Raw genomic sequence first — 19,851 nt, 5'->3', positions numbered from 1 at the left:
TGGGTGGGGTGTGGGTTTGCTCGACACCAAAAACACTCTACGCGTAGTCTTTGCCCCGCGACGCGTCTGCAGGACTGACGCCTTTCATCCAACATGACGCAGACACTGGTAACCCCTCCAAGCATGACGCAGACGAAAGCACATGAAGAATACCAGTATCTTGATCTCGTGCGCGAGATTCTAGAGAATGGAGAGCATAGACCAGACCGGTACGTAACTCGAACACGAAAAAAACAAAATTAGAAAATAATACCATCCACCTACACCACAAATCATGGCCTTGAAAAGAGCTGACCAACCTGCCTGTTTCCACAGCACCGGCACCGGCACCGTCTCTCTATTCGCGCCGCGACCGCTCAAGTTCTCCCTGAGCAGGGACGGCGTGCCGATCCTGCCGCTGCTGACGACGAAGCGCGTGTTCCTGCGGGCCGTGGTGGCGGAGCTGCTGTGGTTCGTGGCGGGCAGCACGTCGTCGCTGCCGCTGAGCGAGGCGGGCGTCAAGATCTGGGACGGCAACGGGTCGCGCGAGTTCCTCGACGGCGCCGGGCTCGGGCACCGCGCCGTCGGCGACCTCGGCCCCGTCTACGGCTTCCAGTGGCGCCACTTTGGAGCCGACTACGTCGACGCCGCGACCGACTACGCCGGCCAGGGCGTCGACCAGCTCGCCGACGTGGTGGACAAGCTGCGGCGCACGCCCTACGACCGCCGCATCATCCTCTCGGCCTGGAACCCGCGCGACCTCAAGCTCATGGCGCTGCCGCCGTGCCACATGTTTGCGCAGTTTTACGTGTCGTACCCGCGCAGCGGCGCCGCCAGCGGCAGCGGCAGCAGCAGCAGCATCGGCGAGGCGCGAGGAGGCGAGGAAGGACAGCAAGGGGCGAAGCCAAAGGGACACCTGCACTGCCAGCTGTACCAGCGCTCCTGCGACATGGGTCTCGGCGTGCCGTTCAACATTGCCAGCTACGCGCTTCTGACGCACATGCTCGCCCACGTCTGCGACCTGGTGCCGGGCACCTTGACGCAGGTCATGGGCGACGCGCACGTCTACCTGGACCACGTCGACGCGCTCAAGGTGCAGCTCGAACGGGAGCCGCGCGACTTTCCGACGCTGGAAATTGGCCGGGAAAAGAACGGCAGCATCGACGGCTGGAAGGCCGAGGACTTTGTCGTCAAGGGCTACGACCCCCACAAGACGATTGCGATGAAGATGTCGGTTTAGGGAGAGGGCGGGAAGGGTCGATTTGAGCGGTAGGGAAGAAGTAGCAGTGGGGGAGAGCGAGACATAGAGAGAGAGACAGAAAGAGAGAGACAGAGAGACAGAGGAGACATGTATTACTATATTGACGTGATGAGCGTCCCATCAACTGGGTGATGCTCTGTGCGACGAATCAGTTTAAACAAGCAATTCAAATCTTTATGACATTTAATTCATCTCAGTTTCGCACCTGATGCCAAACTGGGGGGCCTCTTTGCAAACAAGCGAACCCACACACCGAGCAGCAAGGACAGGAAGCGCCTGAACGAGCCTGAAGACGCCGAGTTAGCGACTATCTTATGCAGGCTTACTGGCGCTTGGCGCTGATATTGTTTTTTTTTTTTTTTCTTCATGAACAGCATATATTCTGATTCATTAAATGTTGGGGCTCCTTAATAGTGTATGTCCCTAACTGGAGATAGATACGTTTAGCTTTTGGGTATGGTATTCAGGTACCTAGGCCCTGATCAATATCGCGCTCATCTCGTGGCCGCGAATCGGGACGTCGCGCATCAAAGACCGGGATTCTCAGCCCATCTTGAATTCCGGTATGTAGTAAAACAAAATTGCAATTCACGTGCTCGTCTCGTACCGGCTTCGTTTCCGAATCCGCTCGCCAAAGACCCAGAAGCACCAAGGTATCGGCGCCATGGCCAGCGTGACGCAGCCCAGCACCGTCGTCGCCCAGCCGACGCCCAGCGCCTCGTACATTTGCAGCGCGAAGAGCGGAAACGCCGCCGAGAGGACGTACCGGCTCATCATGGCGGCGCCCGACGCCGACGCGCCGTACAGGGGCCCGTAGGCGTCGAGCATGAAGAGGCTCGCGCTGCTGTAGATGAGGATGGACGCCAGCATGACGCAGCCCTGGAAGACCACGGGCGCGATCCAGTGCGCGCGCCGCTCCGCCGTCCACGCGCTGGCGAAGAGGCACGCCGGCAGCAGCAGGCTGCCCGCCAGCGCGCCCACGAGGCGGTGCTCCGACGGCAGCGCCGCGTCGTCGTCGCCGCCGCCGTGCTCGGCCTGCCAGCGCCGCAGCCGCGGCTGGTAGTAGCACACGTCGATGGCGACGAGCGGCACCGACGCCGCCAGCGTGCCGACAATCAGGCCCAGAAAGGACAGCGACGCCAGCGGCTCCGCGAAGCCGTAGTACCGGCCAAAGATCCACGGCACCGCCACAACGTACGTGTACAGCAGCGCAAACAGGAAGCCGCAGTAGAGGCTGACGAGCGCGACGATGGGCTCCGTGAGGAGCATGTGCAGCGGCCGCTGGACGAGCGTCGTCGCGAAGTGGCGGAGCGCCCGACCCGGCGACGTGCGCTGCGAGGCCGAGTCGCGCAGCCCCAGGCGGGTGGCCCGCCGCCGCAGGATGATCTTCTTGTACGTCTCGCGGGTGCCGGCCGCGACGGGCAGGTAGCACGCGGCCGCGAGCACGAGCGCCGCCCACTGCGTCCAGCGCCACCCGCCCGCGTGCACGAGGAAGCCGCCCGCGAGCGGCCCGAGCGAGGCGCCAAACGACGGCACCGTGTAGTAGATGCCGAGCACGACGCCGCGGTGCCGCGTGGGCGTGAAGTCGAGCATGGTGGCCGGCGCGTTGTTGATGAGCGGCGCCGCGAACATGCCCGCGAGGAAGCGGCAGGCGACGAGCCCCGCGATCGAACCCGTCTCGGGCACCAGGGCGCCGCCGAGCACGAAGAGCATGAAGACGGGCGCGGTGCCGAGCACCACGGCGCGCCGGCCGTACGTCTCGGACAGCGGCCCGCCGACGAGCGGCCCGCAGGCCAGTCCGAGGTTGTACATGGACAGCGGCAGCACCGCCGTCTCGCGCGGCACGCCAAAGGCCGCGGCGACGGCGTCCTGCGCCGGCGCGTACATGGCGCCCACCACGGTGCCGACCATGGCCAGCAGCGTCAGAGCGGCCGCCGAGCACACCCGGAAGGCGAGCGGGAAATTGCGCGGGTTGTCCGGGTCCGAGGGTCCTGTCCAGTCGTACGCGGCGTTCATGGCAGCCACGCCACGCCGGACGTCTGACAGGTCATAGGGCACTGTTCCGTCGCAAGTTTCACCGTCGTGCGGAGCATGACCGGGCGGTGATGGATGAGTAGACGCCATCTCCGCCGTGGCGGCGGCGGTGGTAGTGGCATGAGGAGGGAGGGACGTTCCGGGAACCGAGTCGGTCGGGGAAGGCGATGATGTCTTGGTGCGCCGCGCCGGAGACGGGAGCATGCAGGGTTGGTCGCCATCCATCCAAGACAGAGACTCCCTCATTTCTGGCACGTCGGATCTTTGTGATGGCATTTTGATGACGCAGAGGGCTGTGCAATTATTGCACGGTTGTAGAGCGAGGCAGGCCAGGCCGTAGTATTGTGCGATGATAAGCAAGACGGCTAATAAAATGTTGTCCGTCCCCGGCGACGAGTGAGCATATTGGCCGGAGCGCAATGGAAGGATTGTGTACGGAAATTACTCTCTCCTCGGCTGCATGACATGGTGGCACCAATCACGGAGTAGGACCAGAAACCCACCAAGATGAGTTTTGTTGTTGATGATGGACGACGGGGACTTTGAGCGCGACTCAAGGTTCGAGAGAATTCTCAAGACGCCGAATGAAAGCGATTTGCGCCCGCCGTTGCGCCCTAGTGCCGTGTTAGTGCTCTCCGGCGTGGCCCGGCTCTGGCCCGCTCCGGCTTCGGTCGACAATACATGGGGGTGTTAACTTGGTCGTATGCGAACAGGCCCGTGCCTTCAAATCAACGCCTGCTGCATGGGATGAAGAATGACAACTCATAACAGATCTCCACGTGAGCAAGTTGTCTCAATGCTCAAACTGACAGTCAACCATGATAGCCCTTATCGCCGCCACGAGTGTCGATTCATACGTTATTCAAACGTGCAGTCATGGCAATTGAAACTCAAATGGGTATGGTCATTCAGCAATAGCTGCATATACTAACTATAGATACATTGACATCATCCTCCGTAAATCCAAACCAGCGTTGCAGTTCTATTTTATATATATTTTAGTTGTTGTGCTCCAAATCGGCAGCCTTGCTCGTGCCTGGTTGGTTCTGACCGACGAACTCTGACCTCTTGAGCATGTTCCACTTGTCTTCCTCAGAGTCGAGATGGCGGAAGCAGAACCAAAACGCAACACCTCCGACGAGGGAAATGCAAGCGACAATAGTGTAGTTCCAGACAAGGAGAGGGTCATCAGACAGAGGGGTGAAAGCCTGACCAATGGCAGCGGAGAGCGCACTCATAAAGAGGTTGACGCTCATGACCAGTGACTTCATGTTCTCAGGGGCCTTGGAGAATGCGTACTCGTACGAAGTAACGTTGGTGAGGAGCTCGGAAATACCAATGAAGATGTAAGGAAGGCACTGTGCCCAGACATTAATGTCAGCGGGAGGGCAGTTGACCTGTTCTCCAGCATCGTTCTCAATCTTGCCGTTGGCGTGCCATCCACAAGGGCTCTTCTTGTAGATGTAGTACTGCATGACGGCAGAAGCAATCATAGACAGCGTAGCCATGAAAAAACCAGCCGTCATTCTCTTAATGGGAGTGAAGGGGAGTCCGAGGCGGCGGAGAAGGGGGTAGAGACCATGGTCAAAGATGGGGATCATGATGACAATCGAGATGGGGTTCAGGTTCTGGATAATATCGTTGGGGACTCCGTTAAGCTTCATGGTACTGGCCTGGGTGGTCAAGTTACCGGTCATCTGGTTGTAGGCCAGGAAGAAGACGGGTAGGAAGAGAAAAACCTTGCAGGCCATCAGGCCACGGCGGACCTCGTCAACCCAAGCATCATCATAGGTCATCCAGGCCGGGCGCTCGGCGATTGCAACCTTGGAGGGACGGGCAACATCCCAGTTGAACTTGAAGGTAGAGGGGGACCTCTTGCGGACGTAGAACCACATCTTGAGGAACTTTTCAAGCAGAGATCCGGTAGGAGGCGTGAGCTTATAGTTCTTCTTCTGCGACCAAAGAACGAAGGGGGCAATCAGGAAGAGAGCGGTAGGGATGAGGAAAGCGAGCCAGAAGCCAACATATTTCTCAACATAGACCATGCCAATCTGGCCTGTGAGGGAGCCGATGTTGATACAGAGATAGAAGTAGAGGAAGATACGCGTGTTGGTGATGGCAGGGTCGACGATGACGAGTTCGCCCTTGCGCTCTTCAACTCGCATGCGCGTGTCCTCATTTTGCTCAGCCAGAAGGGGAGAGACGTTGGCCTTGAAGAATCCAGTGCCGACGCAAAGGCAGAGTAGACCGATGATGAAGGCAGCGAAGGATGAGTCTGGGTGAACAATGACACCAGGGGAAGAAGCGGCGACCAAGACGACGTGGGCAATCGTAGAGATACCAATGGCCAGATGGAGTGTCCAAAAACGACCCATGCGAGCATCCGCAATCCAGGCACTATAGAACTGGTTGTCAGCGGCTATCGAAGAAGAAGCGTTTATCGACGAATACGTACCCGACAAGAGGCATGATATAGGCGAAAAATTGGTTGAACAAGGTGAGGCCCTGAGCGGCCTTGGGGCCCATGCCAAGGGCACCAGCCTGTGGGTTAGGATCGCTTGCAAGAGGAGCACCGGTGGTAGAACCGTTGGGCAACTTGTGGTTGACAAAGTTGGTGTAGAGCACAGCGGATCCGTAGTAGGAGAAGCGCTCGCACAACTCTACAAAGGCAATTGTCCACATAGCCCACTTGATCTTGCCAGAGACACGGCGCAGAGTGCGTTGCTGCTCTTCCGTTGGCTTGTCAGGCCAGTCATTGTCATCCGTGGTGATACTGTGCTGATCAATGCCGAAGTCATTTTGATGCTTCTCATCAATCAAATCGCCCTGGCGGTTCTCATCGTCAATCTTGTGGATGCCATGGTGTTCAGGGTCCACAAGACCGGCGCGCGCGATGGCGTCGTTGTCGAGGTTGACGGTGGTCGTCATGGTCAAGTACCTAGCCTCAGAGCAACGATGTTGACTTGCTCTGTGTGGAGAAAGGCTCTCGGTGTCTGCTTATAGCAAGTAACTACAAGCCGGCTTCGGGAAGAGAAGGGGGGGAATTCAAAGTTCTCACGCAAAGAGACAAGGAAGCAGAGTATCACAAGATGGGGGATGGGTGTCTATTAAATATGCATACCGCACGGTAGGGAGCCTGTCTACTTGCCTGCTTGCCTGCCCATGCACTTACATTGGTGGTGCGGCTGGTCCTCGTGTCGAAGACGGACATGATAAGCACTCTGGGGAAGAAGGGGTCTAGAGCTCGGGGGGGGCGAGTCTGGGGCGGCTGGTAGCTTTGCGCAGTTCAGTCGAGAGCGTCAAGGATATGAGAGTCAGTCGTCTGAGAGCCAAGACTGAAGCGGCGGAGGGCATGCCTATTCGAGACTGGTGGCATGGTGGCTGGACAAAAGAACCTGTAGAGAATAACAAGGAATGCCAATTGAAGACAGGGGGGCATAGACCTGTGGGGAGTGCCGAGAACTCGAGGCGGGTCGGTTTGAATTTAGGAGATTTGCAAGAAAATATGCTTTTGTGGAGGAGATGGTGTGCAGTCGGGCAGCCCACTGATAGTAACTAACTAACTAGCGGTTAGCTTGAGACAGGTGTTGGTGGCGTTGTGATGGATGCGCAGCCACACATGGACTGTAGGTAGTGTGAAAAGTTTTTGAACAAAGTTCTTTGCACGGGGTACATATTTCGAGAAGGGGCGCAGTCTGCTGTGACTCGATGGCATGTGTTTTGATGAAATTGGGCATGCCGTTGATGGTCTTTGTCAAGCAATATTGCTGGGGTGTTGGAGGGTGAGGAAGATGTAGGAGAGGGGAGAGAGGGGACGAGGCAACTAACTTAGGTAGGTACTGAGTAGTCAGGCGAGGCGAGATAGCGCGGATCCTACTCCGTACAGTAGAGATAGCGAAGAACAAGGGCCTTCTGGGCCTCTGGGGCGAGCCGTGGTCAAACCGGGGCAGGCTAAGTTAATAAGTACCTAAACTTAGAGGTAAGTAGTATGGAAGTACCTACTGATACTGATGTCAGCAAGTTGGTACCTCAGCTCTTCAGGCACTTACTTAATGGTCGGTAAGGTCTTTGTAGCGGCGTATCCCCGCTGGAGCCTCAGCCTGATTTGCCCGCCTGGCAGCCCGCCTGGCAGCTGGCCATTGTCGCACTATCAGTCCAGCCGTTCGTTGGCTGGCCCCCTCCATTTTCATCCAACTCGCTGGGCATTGTTGCATCGACACAAACGAACCGTGCCGCTTTACTCCTCCTCCCTCTTCTCCCTCTCCTTCTTCTCTTCTTCTCTTCTTCTCTTCTTCTTCTTCTTCTTACACTAACTAGTACGTAGCAACTGCACCGTGACAAGAGTGAGCTGCAGCCTTGTTGACCTGCTACTGTTCCACACTCCCAGCCTTTCAGCTACGCCCGTTTACCAACCTCAATATCATCACAACGAATAGGAGATGTCATGCCCATCATGCCCTGGGCAATACACCAGACACGCTACCTCTAAATTGATATATCTTTGCTGTGCTTATTATTAGCTAACAGCCTTGCCAGCATGTTACTTACCTGCCTCCCCGGCCCGGGCTCGACACACCATCACATCCTCCTCACGCGCTAGCCAAACACATGGCTTGCATTGTAATTCCCCCAGACCCACGTCAGAATTGCCATCGAATGGGCATCGCGTGCCAGGACAAGAACTAGACTGTTTTTGCGCCTGGCTGGTGGCAAGTAGTGGGATTGCCGGTAAGCATCTGGAAACGGCGAGGGCGAGCGCCAAACAGTCAGGTCCTCGAGAGCGGCGGCACTGGCTTCTCGCTTTGCCCGAAACAGTGAAGCGCCACTCGTTCGGGTGCGTGCCTGCCCTCGTTCTTCTCTTTTCCTCCGACAGCCACTAGCAAGTGGGAACAGGTGCTGCTTTTTTGGGGGGCGCGATGAGTGTCGATTCTCTTGGCTTGCGCCACCGTTCTTCCTTCGGCATTAACGAATGAGAATCAAGTCTCCCAATGCGCTTTGTCCATATGCTGACATTGGATTCTAGCCATCTCGCACAGTCGAATCCGTATTCACATGCGCCTCAACTGTTAGCTCGATGTGATCCCACAAGCCGCTCACGAGGTCATGCGTCTCGCGCGAGTCTCAACACCTCGTCCCCCACTCAGCTCAAGCGTCCATTCCGACGGCGGTGTCCTGCCTCGAGTTATAAGTTGGCCGCCGGGCCCCGTATCTAGTACAAATGTCCCACTAAGTTGCACACTAGACGCCAAGCTTATAAAAAGCTAAATTGCAGGGCTGCCGAGGTGGTAACAATTTTAGCCATGACTTCGTCGCCACTCCCGCTCGGGATGCTACCGAGACAAGGGCTCAGAGCCTGCAGTGAAACGTGCATTGTTGTCATTGTAAAGGGTCGCACGGTCAATTTTCTGACTTTTGCATCCATAGCCGGTCGTTGAATGACTTCGGAATGCCTATCCGTACTTCGTACAAATTACTACATATCAACATCGACTGTGGGTTCGGTCTCGCACGCCATACAATATCCCCGCCAGTTATGGAGCATATATATGTATGAGGAAAAGCCAGAGATAAGACTGTCACAAAGCATTAAACTTGCCAGGGCCACCCATGGTATTCCGTGCTTGATTCGGCAGTGGAGCCGCACCTATCATAGTATTACGGCGTATCTTACGGAGTGCATTGGCTCCTTGGCTCCTACTTAGAAGTGACTGTTCCGACACTACGGAGTATGGTACTTATCACCTATCACACGATCCGTTCCAGCCTCAAGAATGAGATTCGCCTCTATTCGCTGCACTGAGGTGTCCTTGCTCGGCGATTTCAGGCTCAATGTTCGCTCATCAGGCCAACCGCCAAGATTCGAGACCGGAAACCCGTTGTTGCCCGTTACGGCGAACCATGACAGCTTGGCATTTCCACCAGCTGAATCCGATTGGCATTGACCCTGCAGACAGCCGCTCTAAACGTGTCGATGTCTCGGCGCCGCACACCAAAATCACCAACAGACATCACCCGTCCGTACCTCCCGGCTTCCTTTCTTGATCTCGAAGCTACTAAACTCAGCTGAGGCGAGGCGCGGAGAAAATGTAACCATGGAGACCACAGCCATCTCACCTGAATGTGTCGTCGAGTGACATATCGATTCGTAATGATAATTTGAACAAGGTGGCACGACGGTCAAACAGCAAGGGGTCTCTACCTAACTTCATCTACCGTGTTTTTATTACTCAATAATTTCCACTAAACACCACACTTCATCGTCCCCGAGGATTTTCTTATTCCTGGGGGCCCATGGGGAAGCCCTGCGTCAGCTTGAACCAACTAGCTAGCTGGCAACTGGTCATTCGCGACTTCAACTAACTTGTCCTCACTACGGAGTAGTTAGTATTCTTGATTCCGCCCCTCCATCATGAATCGGGCAGCGGCGGGTAGAGGAGGTCTTGCTAGCCTGAGTCGGGCGCATATTAGCACACACCCAAGTCGGTTCAGCATCCGTGCCAGCGATATCCTGCTCCCCTTCTTTTTTTAAAAAAAGAAAATCAACCGCGCCTCAGGGTATGGCAAAGACGCATATTGTAATTTGACACTCGAACAGGAGGATGGGTAGGGTACCCAGGAGCCAGCCGAGCAGCTCCAGCCGCATCCTTATTGGTGCTGCTCACGCCAAGCAGAATAGTCGCCGTCGTCGAACTGTTCAACTTCCATGTAATATGGCGCGGACTAGCGGCCAGCATAAACGAAGCGGGTTTGAGTGGCAAGGGAGATAACTTGGGTCTTGACTCTTGAGGCGCTGCGGAGTAAGTAGACTGGTACAGATTGGTCTGTATTGCCACTGGTTGCGGAAACCCTTGCTGGCTTGCGACTGGTCAGTCTCATGCTAGGAAGGAGGCTATTATACGCCACATCTGGTCAGTTGTCCACGTTTCCTGTCCCCCACCGAGAAATTAGCAAGACTACTTGCAGCCAAGCAAACAGTCTGAAGTGACAAGCCCCAGCATCTGCAGACGCCACGTTTTGCCAGTACCAAGCAAGCGTTGAAGGAGGGAAAAAAAGCCGAAAGCGCACCGAGACTTGGCGCAAGCACATCTCCACCTGCCTCATCATCAGGGCTGATAGGTGACACGAGGCAGACCTCGGCCGTGTGGCTGACCACTGTAAATGTCTTGGTATTACTGCATATGAGTTGATGTTGACTTGGAAACAGTTCAGAACGAGGTCTCAACTACCAAATCGGGCTGCCACGTTTTTTTATCTCATCTGAGCACGCCCAGGCTACATACATGTCGGGCGTATACGCTCCCAACGTACAAAGTAGAGCCAGCGTATGCACAACCTTGTAGACAGGCTGCCAGCATTCCTTGTGTAATGCAAAGTGCAAGGGACAGACTATCGAATCCGCGTCAGCAAGACCTTGTCCATCTTCACTCCAATCTCCCTTCCTCCGCGCGCAGAAACCTTGCGCGTACCCCTGTCAGCATGGCCAGAAAGTACGTCGGGCCGTGATCCTCGGGCGCCGCGCCGACGGTGCGTGCCTCAAACTGGTCGAGCAAGCGCACGATGCATTTGAGGACAATCAGCTCGGCCACATGCCTGCCGGGACACGTCCGCGATCCGCCGCCCCAGTTGAGGCTGTAACGCTCCAGCACCCGGACGCGTGCCTCGTCGTCGCTGCTGTTCTCGTCAACGAGCCAGCGGCGAGGCTCGAACGCGTCGGGGTTCGGTCCGCAGATGGCTTCGTTGCGGTGCAGCGATACGGGGTTGCAGCCTACCGTGGCGCCAGGTGGTATATGGAATCCATGGAGTTGGAGCCCGCTGCCGTGCAGCGGTACAACTCGTGGCAGGCTCATGCTGATGACGGGGTGGAGCCTCATTGATTCTCTGATGACAGCTCGAGTGTACGTCAACTGCAAAGCATTCGAGTAGCTGGTACTGCTTCCTGGCGTTTGTGATTCTGCTTCTTTTTGGGTTCGGATTTCTTGTCTTACGGCTGCTTGTACTTCGGGGTGCGCACCCAGCATGGCCATGACAGCTGTTAGGGTTGATGCAAGAGTCTCATGTCCAGCACCAAAGTTGGTAATGGCCATTTTCCGCAGATATAGCTCCGTGAACTCGGGTTTGTCCTTATGCAGTTTGATCAAGTCGGCAAGAAGATCCTCCCTCTGGCTGCTTGTTGGGTTGGACGCATTCTTGATTCGTCGCGCTACCTTCCTTCCCACGTCCTACTAGATCAATCAGCGCTGTTTTCGACGGGGGAGGTATGCGAATCTTACAGTGAAGAAGGGCTTGAAGCCCTTTGGAGTCTGATATGTTATGCCCCAAAGCGTGCTGAAGGCCCTGCCCACCCATTTGTTATTGACTTCGAGCTTCGTGATGAGTGGAAATAATCCGAGCACGGACTTGCGGCGCCACCCAAGGTAGCTTTGGTTGCTTGTGTCGCGGTCTGTTCCAGCCTTGATCATCCCGGGCGACCAAGACAGGACCATGGCGCCAAGAGATTCCACAGCAATGATGTGCATCCATTCTTTCAGATCGACCTCTTTACCATTCATGGACTTTAACTTTTCGGTCACTTCATCCAGTACCTTGTCAAGCGCGTGTTCGTGGCGAACTGCATTGGCGGTCCGGTACACTCGGCCGATGAGCCGTCGCTGTAGCCTATAGCGGCTCATGTTCATCTCAGACAGGAGGTCGAGGTTGTCTTCGAATTCCACAGTCAAATTCCAATCTACTCGTGGTCTTGAGAGTGCCGTAGCCACTTTCAGATGTCAGCGTGTATCTAGATATGTTGGCATTACCAGAGTGACTTACAATAGAAGTCTGATTTTTCATATCCGCGCATACCCGAGCCTATACACCGTAAGCCACTGTGTGAGATTAAGCTATTGAATGTAGAAGAAATTTCAGAATACTCACTGTATATAACATCGTAAGCTTCCTTGCTATCAAACCACACCTCTTTCGGCCCAACCCTCACGACAGGCCCATATCGGCGGTGTATTTGCTTGGCCATTGCGGCAGTAGTTCCATTCTTTGCATGGTAAGCGTACCATATGCTTGATACGGCAGCTAGCTTGGGCCCTGGAATACGGGCAAAAGGTCCCAAGAACAGCCGGTGGGTGATGACTACAACGAGAAGGGTCACCAGCGCCACGACCATGGCCCTCAGAGCATGACGAAGTAAACAAAGGCCCCCCATCACCGCCGCTACATGCTTATTATCCATGACGGCCTGGATTTCATGGAAACTGCCATGCAAGCCTTTGCTTGAGGCTCTCGGCGGTGGCGTCGAATCACGAAAAGTCTGTCGTAGCGAGCTGCTTCCCTCAGCCGCCGACTTGTCGCAGTTTTACCAGTCCAAAGGCCAGCACTTGGTAAATCGAGTTTCTATCACGATTGGTTTTTAAAACCTGAGAAATCACCAGCATGTCAGCTTTCTGGGTATGTAGGATGTGAGGCGAAAAACAGTACCAGCTTGGTGTTTGTGGAAAATTGGGTCACTCAGTTACAGACCATGCAGCTTTAGTGCGATGCTCTTTGTCGAGTCACGGTGGACGATGCGAAGCTTCCGCGGTTGCAAAGAAAAGCAACTTTTTTCGTTATTACTTGAATACTTTCTATGCAAATCTCACTATATATGTTCTCATATATACTTCTATCATCGTATTTCGTAAAATGCTAGTTTTCCTTTTTCTGCATTTGTCTCCATTTCATGCCCCTGAAAGTCAGCAAAGCAAGCGGTGTAAGACATATAAAGTATAAGCTTCCCACAATGGAGAATGCTTTTCCGACACCAATCGCCCTCTCCAGTGGCACAATGGCCGCCGTGGCGCCGGCACCGATCAGACATCTCGCGAGATTATTGGCTGCCGTCGCAGTGCCCGCCTTTCCCGGATGCATGTCAACAAGGAGCACGTTGGTCGTGTTGGTCATTCCAACCAGTCCGATTCCAAGGAAGAACATGACGACGCACAGCACGGCGATGTGGGCGTGGAAGTGGACGGCCCAGCCCCAAGCGATGAGGCAGGTCCCCGCGAGCAGCGTCAATGGGATGCCAATCTCCAGGCGAACCCGCTCGATGGGAAAATTGGTCATGTCCATCTGGCGGCTGCGATCGAAGGAGACTCCAGCCATGACGCAGTGTCGCTTGTAGTTCCATGTCATGCCTCTGCCGACGACCAAAGCAGCAATGATGGACCCGCCTGCGATGGGCAAGTACATGAGGCCTACTTGCGTCTCATTCAAGTGGTAACGTCTGTGGAAGAGTGGAGGCATGGCGGCGGAGATGCAGTAGAATCCGGCAAAGATGATGCTACTGGACCAGAGCAAGAGGCCGGATGCCCGGCGGAAGAGCATCATGACTGCCTCAAGGACATTCGGGGGCTTGAATTTGAACTTTTCCCCGCTGGCGGCGGGGTTCGCCGCAGACTCCCCTTCCAGATCAGGCTCGTCATCGGTATTGCGGTTCTTGCTGCGTGAGCGGATCATTTGGAGAAGAGACTGATACATCGGCGGCGGCGCAAGAGATCCGTCCCCGACAATGGTTCGACAGGTTTCGGGCAGAAAGGCCACGATCAGGGTGAGCGCAACTCCGGCAGATATCGCCAGGAACCAGAATATCGAGCGCCAGCCGAGGTACTGCGAAAGCACGCCTCCCAAGACGGGGCCTAGGGAAGGGGCCAGGACGGAGGGTAGGACGGTGAAGCCAACGTACTGTCCTCGTTCGGCAGACGTCACCACATCTGCCACGACAGCCGTGCACAGCGCGACCGTGCTGCTCGAGCCGGCAGACTGCAGGCAGCGCAGCGCGAGCACGGCGGCATAGTTGGGAGCCAGCGCCAACCCGACGTTGGCGGCCAGGTAAATGACAAAACACACAATGTAGGCGGGTCGACGACCTCCCGCGTCCGCCAGGGAGCCGACAAACATGGGTGTGATCCCTTGGAAGATCATGTAGGTGGTGATGGTCAGGTTCACCTTGGTGGCGCTGACATGGAGGCTCCTCGCGATGGGTATGAGCGCGGGGAGGTAGATCTGGGCCGAGATGGGGGAGAAGATGGCTGTAGAGGCGGCGCCGAGTACCAGGAGACGCTTCACTGCTTTCGAGTGAACCGAGTAAGGAGCCCGCGAATTGGTGCGCCGGATGGCGACTTTCTCCTCGTCGGGTGCTGGCGGCCGGGGAAGCACTCCTTCGACTTCTGGTCGGCCCAGATCAACATCTGAGCGTCCCGGGTCTCTCATCTCGTCAAACCCAATTATATCTCTTTATAGCCTGCGGTTACTCGTCTTCCACACTCAAACAATAAGCTAATGGTAAAGGGTTGAAAGAAAGAGGGGACGAGCAAGGGCAGTCCCAGTATAAGCAAAATTTGCGTCTTTTTGCGATCTTTCAAGCGGAAGGGCCGCACATACATCAGGCTTCTCTCAGATGTGTTGTGCCTTTGGTTTCGTCATAGTGCAGCACTGCTGCATTACCCGTCGGCAGTATCAAGTCTTCGCTGGGCCTTTTGAAGCAAGAGAATCGATAAGAAGGCGCAACGATGGGAAACAGCTAGTCCCTTGACAAAGGTTTTGCATTGGACCAAAGTCTCTGGGGGCTGAGAGAGAGTGTTTGTGAGGTTGCAGCTTTTTGGAAATATTCACTGGAATAAGCGATATTCCAAGAGGCCCAGTTGGTTGCTAGCGTACACCGGGTCCAGGGCCCGAATCGGCGCCGAGCTCGGCAGGCGGCATCAGGAAACTTCGCATAAAAGCAGGCATCTCTCATTGGGGCAGTGCAATTGATCGAAAATACAGGGGTTCATAAAGGCTTTTCATTATGTTCTCGGACCAGACATTTGATTAGGCGTCGGGCCATGCTCTCAAACCCCGGCCTCTTGATGGTGGTCGTTCGGCTACTGCCGCCCACTACTTCCGTGAGGTCTGTGATGGAATGCTTCATTATTAGATTTATGACTTTATCGCGGTTCGGAAAATAGCGGAGGCAGACTGATATCCCTCCAAACAACATTCCCCAATTATCTTTATGTAGTTTTGGGCCGGGATTGGAAAGGCCGGCCAATGATATTGAGTGAGAATAGTCTGCGGACCTACCACAGGCGTTGTAATGTGAAGATGTCGCATGCAGGCTTCCAGTCTATATCTAGTGATGCAGAGATACTCTTTTGTATACACGCGCCCGCCTTCTTGCTTTGGCAGACTGAGAAACTAGGATTTATACGTTTTGGAATGTGAAGCTACCCTGTAGACGTTCTTGGTGAGTATCATACCCGGACCAGATAGGGTCATTCTTCAAGGGCGCTCATCCTCAGTGTACTTCAAACTTTAGACGTTTATACTCCAAAGCCAAGTCTGCCTTTTGAGTTCACGCATTCCAATGCCATGGTTTTGCTCGCTTGATGCTATTAGCTGGCCAACGCAGGTACGGGCTAGTGAACGATACACCGCCGTCTACCACAGGCGCCAACTACAGGAATTCAATCGCAGCCATAATGCAGGAGTAACATAAAAAAGTGTCGAAACCAATTGGAAATGACAAAACCTTATTTTTCTTCGCATTCGTCTAAGTGAGGTGTTGCTTGATGCCTCATCAAGAAAGTGGCGGGGTGACAATTTTTCCGGCGCCGAGATACTAAGGTGGCCTCAACACGCATGTGAAGCTCTGGAGCGTCCAGAATGCAGGCCTAGCTCATTTTGCTGCGCGCAGGCATCCTGGTGGCTATTCCCCCCCAACATAGTGCACACAATGGTCAGTCCCCCGAGATTCGTGCCTGAGGGGTGCCCTTCTGCCGTGCAGATTTCTAATGAGAATTTTGCAGAATGTCGTATACAATGCCGCTCTGCGGCAGAGCAAGTCCATCAACAACGAGCTCTCGACCTTGCAGTCCAAGGGCGAAGCCTCGGCCGCAGAAATCGGCAACGTGTCGGTGACGCTGGCCACATTCAGCAAAGCCATCGACGAGTACCACAGCCTGGCGCGCCAGGAAATCGTCCCCAAGAAGCAAGAAGAAGCGTTTGAGCGGGTCAAGCGATTCCGCGAGGACCTGGTGGGATTCCGCAGCCAGGTCGACAACCTCAAGAAGGCGCGCGAGGAGGCGCAGTTCCAGCACAACCGCACCGAGCTGCTCGGACGCCGACCCTACAATGCCAGCTCGACTCCGGAGAACCCGTACGCCAGCACCAACGCGACCAACACGTCCTCGACGTTTCAGCCCCGACACGCCAGCAGCGGCGGCGGGCCGTCGTCGCACCTGACGACAGGGTCGCAGGACGAGATGCGCGAGGCGCACGCGTTCCGCGAGCAAAACTTCTTCGCCAACACGAACCAGGCGCTCGACGACTACATTGCGCGCGGGCAGGCGGTGCTGGGCGACCTGGGCCAGCAGCGCGAGATGCTCAAGAACACGCAGAAGCGGCTGTACAGCGTCGCCAACACGCTGGGCATCAGCGGCGAGACGATCCGCATGGTGGAGAGGCGCGCGCGCGAGGACAAGTGGATCTTTGCCGCAGGCGTGATCGTCTTCTTTGGCTTTTGCTGGCTGGTATTGCACTACCTGCGATAGGGGGACAAAAATCGACAAAGAGGTGTGTGCTTTATCATTGGGGGAGAGGCATTGCCTTTGCAAACATGGAGCGCGGCGTACAAGGTTTTGATTCGGAACAAACATGGCATTTACTCAAGAAGAAATCCGTAGAAGGCATCCTAGTCTGGGTTAATTTTGCGCTGTTACATATATTCTGTCCAAATTTGAGATGATTTCTTTCATCACTGTAATGGCCGTCTCGTCTGTGCCACACCTCAAGCATCGTCTTCATTCTCAATCTGTCGAAGCGCCACGGTAAACAGCACATCCTTTGTCGTTTCAATCTCTACGTATTTGGTGTCGGGCAGGACGTGGTTGCTGGTGCTGAGCTTACCGCCAATCTGGCTCAGCCAGTCGGTGACATCCCACTGAAGACCCTTGGTGGTGATGCGGCTGGGCTCACGCAGGGGTACGATGCCCACGTGCTTGGCAAACACGTCCTGCTCGCCGTCCTCGCGGACGTGGATGCGGTGCCTGCCCTCCTTGAGCAGGAACGTCAGGCTGGAGCCGGACAGCAGGAAGATGCGGCCCGCCTCGTAGCCCGGGCCGGGCTGGAAGAGGTACAGGTGGTGCAGCTGGCTGATGCCCTGGTCGACGCGGCCGCCGATGCCGCCGAGGGCGACAATGTCCGTCTTGTACGAGTCGCGGATCCATTTGATGGACTTTCCAAAGTCGCTGCTCTCCTGGTCGCGGTCGTGAATGACCTGGGCGGGCTGGGGCTGGGACGAGTAAAAGTCACGGACGGTTGAGGTCAGCGAGTCCAGGTCGCCGATGATGGCTTGGAGGTTGGACTGTGTTGTATTGTTAGAGGAGTGTGTGCGCGCTTCTCCCTCTGTTGAAAGGCAGGAAAAAGAAAATCTTACAAATTTTCCTTGAAACGAGGAAAGCTCATATAAGCGATTGGCACCACCATCCGCCGCTACTCTCACTGAAGCTGTGGTTTTGATACATTGTTAGCGCAGCTGAAGCGCACCAAAAGTCATCCAAGCAGGCGGTTGATCGGACTGACCGTTCTTCCATAGTCTCCGTAGGGTGATGCCGTTTTTCAGCGGCTGGTTCAGCACAAGCAAAGCAAAGTCATCCACTGGCTCGTCGGCCTGCATGAGCCTAGCCGGATGCCATTCAAACACCAGTGAGGAAGCCATGATGTCTTGGGTGCAATCGGCCGGATGCTAGGGTAGACAGCAGCCAGGTCGGGGTAAAGGTGCCCGGGTGATGTCTTTTATGCCCGGGTTTTTTCAGATGTAAGGTGAAACTTTCCCCTCCAAAAAAAAGACCAAAAAGGACCAAAAAAAAAAGAAGCCAGCTTTCTTTCCACCGTAATCGTGTCTTTCTAATTGCATTACTCGTAGTTCAGCTTGGAGACGCAGGTGGTGGTTAATCTTCGGCCTTGCGTCAGAGCCCGTCGCCTCCCCGTTACAAGGCTCTTCGCTCTGTCTCGGTGGACTTTTTCGTGCGCTGACCAATCGAACCTGAATGACGGCTCGGATCTTTTTTTCGCTACCCCCTCGGATCCCCCCCCCAGTCTCTTCTTCGCGATACTTGTCTCGCCACTCTTTTGTTGTGTTTGCTGTGCGTTCAATTCATCCCGGGGCGCTTGGTGATTCCTTTTCATTTTCTTTCCCTTTCTCTTTCTTCCAGAATACGTCCCGAAATGTACCGCACAGCCCTGCGATCTGCTACGCGACCGGCTGTCGCTGGTCTGCGAGCTCAAGCGCTCCGATCCGCTCCCCGCCGGTTTGTGTCGACCTCGCCCGCCGATAAATCGAGGTCGTGGAAGGGCTCTGCCGTACGCTGGGCTCTTGCCGGCGGTGCCGTCTACTACTATAGTACCAGCTCCGTCTTTGCTGAAGAGGCAATTCCCGGTATGGACGCACTCGGTGGAAGCGTGCGACTGCGCTCTCTTCCTGCTGCCCTTTCATTGTTGATGCTGCTGCTGACACAAATAATGAATAGCCAACAAGTTCTCTACTGCGCCGCCTTCTTTTCCTGAAGCCATCGAGTCAACAAAGCTTCCAACCGTCGAATCCATAGTCGAAGAGAGAAAGTCACAGGCTGCCGCCAAAGCCGACGCGCCCGCCGAGTCCACGCTCAAGAAGCAGGATGGCAAGGAAGAGCCGGCCGCCGCTGAACACTCTGATGTCGCAGGATCGCCGGCTGCCCTCGAGGAGGAGGCCGGCCAGCAGGCCGCGTTCAACCCGGAGACTGGCGAGATCAACTGGGACTGCCCCTGCCTCGGTGGCATGGCTCATGGCCCATGCGGAGAAGAGTTCAAGACTGCCTTCAGCTGCTTCGTCTACTCCAACGAGGAACCCAAGGGCATGGAGTGCATCGACAAGTTCCAGTATGTCTAGTTCCGATACCTTTACCCCCCGCCGAGATGCACCACTAACAGCGGCATGTACAGGGGCATGCAAGAATGCTTCCGCCAATACCCCGAAATCTACGGCGCTGAGCTAGCCGAGGCCGACGACGCGGAGGACCTCCCCACCGACCTCGAGCAGCCATCCGAGTCCCAAACATCCCGTCAAGACCAAGTCACTGAGAAGAAGGCCCTTCCCGAGGATGACAAGGCGGCCGACAAGCAGACACTCCGCCCCGAACCAAGCGCTGCCGATGCCCCAGCTTCTCCCGAACAGGACAAGACAGAGAAGCCTGCGGAACCGAAACCCGTTCCTACCTTGGCCGCCCCCGCGCAGCAGACGGAGCAGGCCGCGGAGTCTGAACCTGCCCCTGCTGCTATTCCCGAAGCCAGCATCGACACAACCTCCACCACCTCCTCGCCGGGTCCCAAGTGGGAGGACGCCACCGACGCTAACAAGGGAGCTCCCAAGGCTAAAGAGGCTGAGAAGACGAAATAAAAACCACGGACTGGGAATTCGATAAGGCATTCTCTACTTTCAGGATATGATGTCACGGCATTCGAGGCCGGCAGCTATCCCTTGTACTACTTTAATGGCCAGTTCGAACCGGATGGGCTCTGTACGAAAACCATAA

The 19,851-nt window shown here is 55.6% G+C and overlaps 8 protein-coding genes across 8 annotated transcripts; 3 read left to right on the top strand and 5 right to left on the bottom strand.

Moving 5' to 3' along the window:
- Positions 1–93: 93 nt before the first annotated feature.
- Positions 94–1,219, top strand: V2A60_002917 (thymidylate synthase; the record flags this gene model as incomplete). The annotated part of the gene is made up of 2 exons (XM_083254261.1): positions 94–209; positions 316–1,219. 2 exons carry the CDS (start codon positions 94–96, stop codon positions 1,217–1,219), a joined length of 1,020 nt encoding a protein of 339 aa, XP_083110387.1.
- A 609-nt stretch (positions 1,220–1,828) lies between these two features.
- V2A60_002916 (major facilitator superfamily domain-containing protein) lies at positions 1,829–3,550 on the bottom strand (the record flags this gene model as incomplete). Its single annotated transcript, XM_083254260.1, has 1 exon — positions 1,829–3,550. The coding sequence occupies one exon, from the start codon at positions 3,548–3,550 to the stop codon at positions 1,829–1,831; it is 1,722 nt and encodes a 573-aa protein (XP_083110386.1).
- A 722-nt stretch (positions 3,551–4,272) lies between these two features.
- V2A60_002915 (POT family-domain-containing protein) lies at positions 4,273–6,202 on the bottom strand (the record flags this gene model as incomplete). The annotated part of the gene is made up of 2 exons (XM_083254259.1): positions 4,273–5,671; positions 5,730–6,202. 2 exons carry the CDS (start codon positions 6,200–6,202, stop codon positions 4,273–4,275), a joined length of 1,872 nt encoding a protein of 623 aa, XP_083110385.1.
- A 4,493-nt stretch (positions 6,203–10,695) lies between these two features.
- V2A60_002914 (cytochrome P450) lies at positions 10,696–12,284 on the bottom strand (the record flags this gene model as incomplete). Its single annotated transcript, XM_083254258.1, has 4 exons — positions 10,696–11,493; positions 11,545–12,029; positions 12,083–12,121; positions 12,188–12,284. The coding sequence occupies 4 exons, from the start codon at positions 12,282–12,284 to the stop codon at positions 10,696–10,698; spliced, it is 1,419 nt and encodes a 472-aa protein (XP_083110384.1).
- A 665-nt stretch (positions 12,285–12,949) lies between these two features.
- V2A60_002913 (major facilitator superfamily domain-containing protein) lies at positions 12,950–14,512 on the bottom strand (the record flags this gene model as incomplete). Its single annotated transcript, XM_083254257.1, has 1 exon — positions 12,950–14,512. The coding sequence occupies one exon, from the start codon at positions 14,510–14,512 to the stop codon at positions 12,950–12,952; it is 1,563 nt and encodes a 520-aa protein (XP_083110383.1).
- A 1,504-nt stretch (positions 14,513–16,016) lies between these two features.
- Positions 16,017–16,833, top strand: V2A60_002912 (acyl-coenzyme A:6-aminopenicillanic acid acyl-transferase-domain-containing protein; the record flags this gene model as incomplete). Its single annotated transcript, XM_083254256.1, has 2 exons — positions 16,017–16,019; positions 16,090–16,833. 2 exons carry the CDS (start codon positions 16,017–16,019, stop codon positions 16,831–16,833), a joined length of 747 nt encoding a protein of 248 aa, XP_083110382.1.
- Positions 16,834–17,069: 236 nt separating this feature from the next.
- Positions 17,070–17,999, bottom strand: V2A60_002911 (thiamine diphosphokinase; the record flags this gene model as incomplete). Its single annotated transcript, XM_083254255.1, has 3 exons — positions 17,070–17,645; positions 17,718–17,788; positions 17,864–17,999. The coding sequence occupies 3 exons, from the start codon at positions 17,997–17,999 to the stop codon at positions 17,070–17,072; spliced, it is 783 nt and encodes a 260-aa protein (XP_083110381.1).
- Positions 18,000–18,508: 509 nt separating this feature from the next.
- V2A60_002910 (coiled-coil-helix-coiled-coil-helix domain-containing protein) lies at positions 18,509–19,715 on the top strand (the record flags this gene model as incomplete). The annotated part of the gene is made up of 3 exons (XM_083254254.1): positions 18,509–18,719; positions 18,811–19,198; positions 19,262–19,715. The coding sequence occupies 3 exons, from the start codon at positions 18,509–18,511 to the stop codon at positions 19,713–19,715; spliced, it is 1,053 nt and encodes a 350-aa protein (XP_083110380.1).
- Between the last annotated feature and the right edge of the window lie 136 nt (positions 19,716–19,851).

This window comes from Cordyceps javanica, chromosome 2 (genome assembly GCF_051103115.1).
Source record: "Cordyceps javanica chromosome 2, complete sequence".
NCBI lineage: Eukaryota > Fungi > Ascomycota > Sordariomycetes > Hypocreales > Cordycipitaceae > Cordyceps > Cordyceps javanica.
Note: the sequence above shows the minus strand (reverse complement) of the source record. Positions and strands in the feature narration are given on the sequence as shown.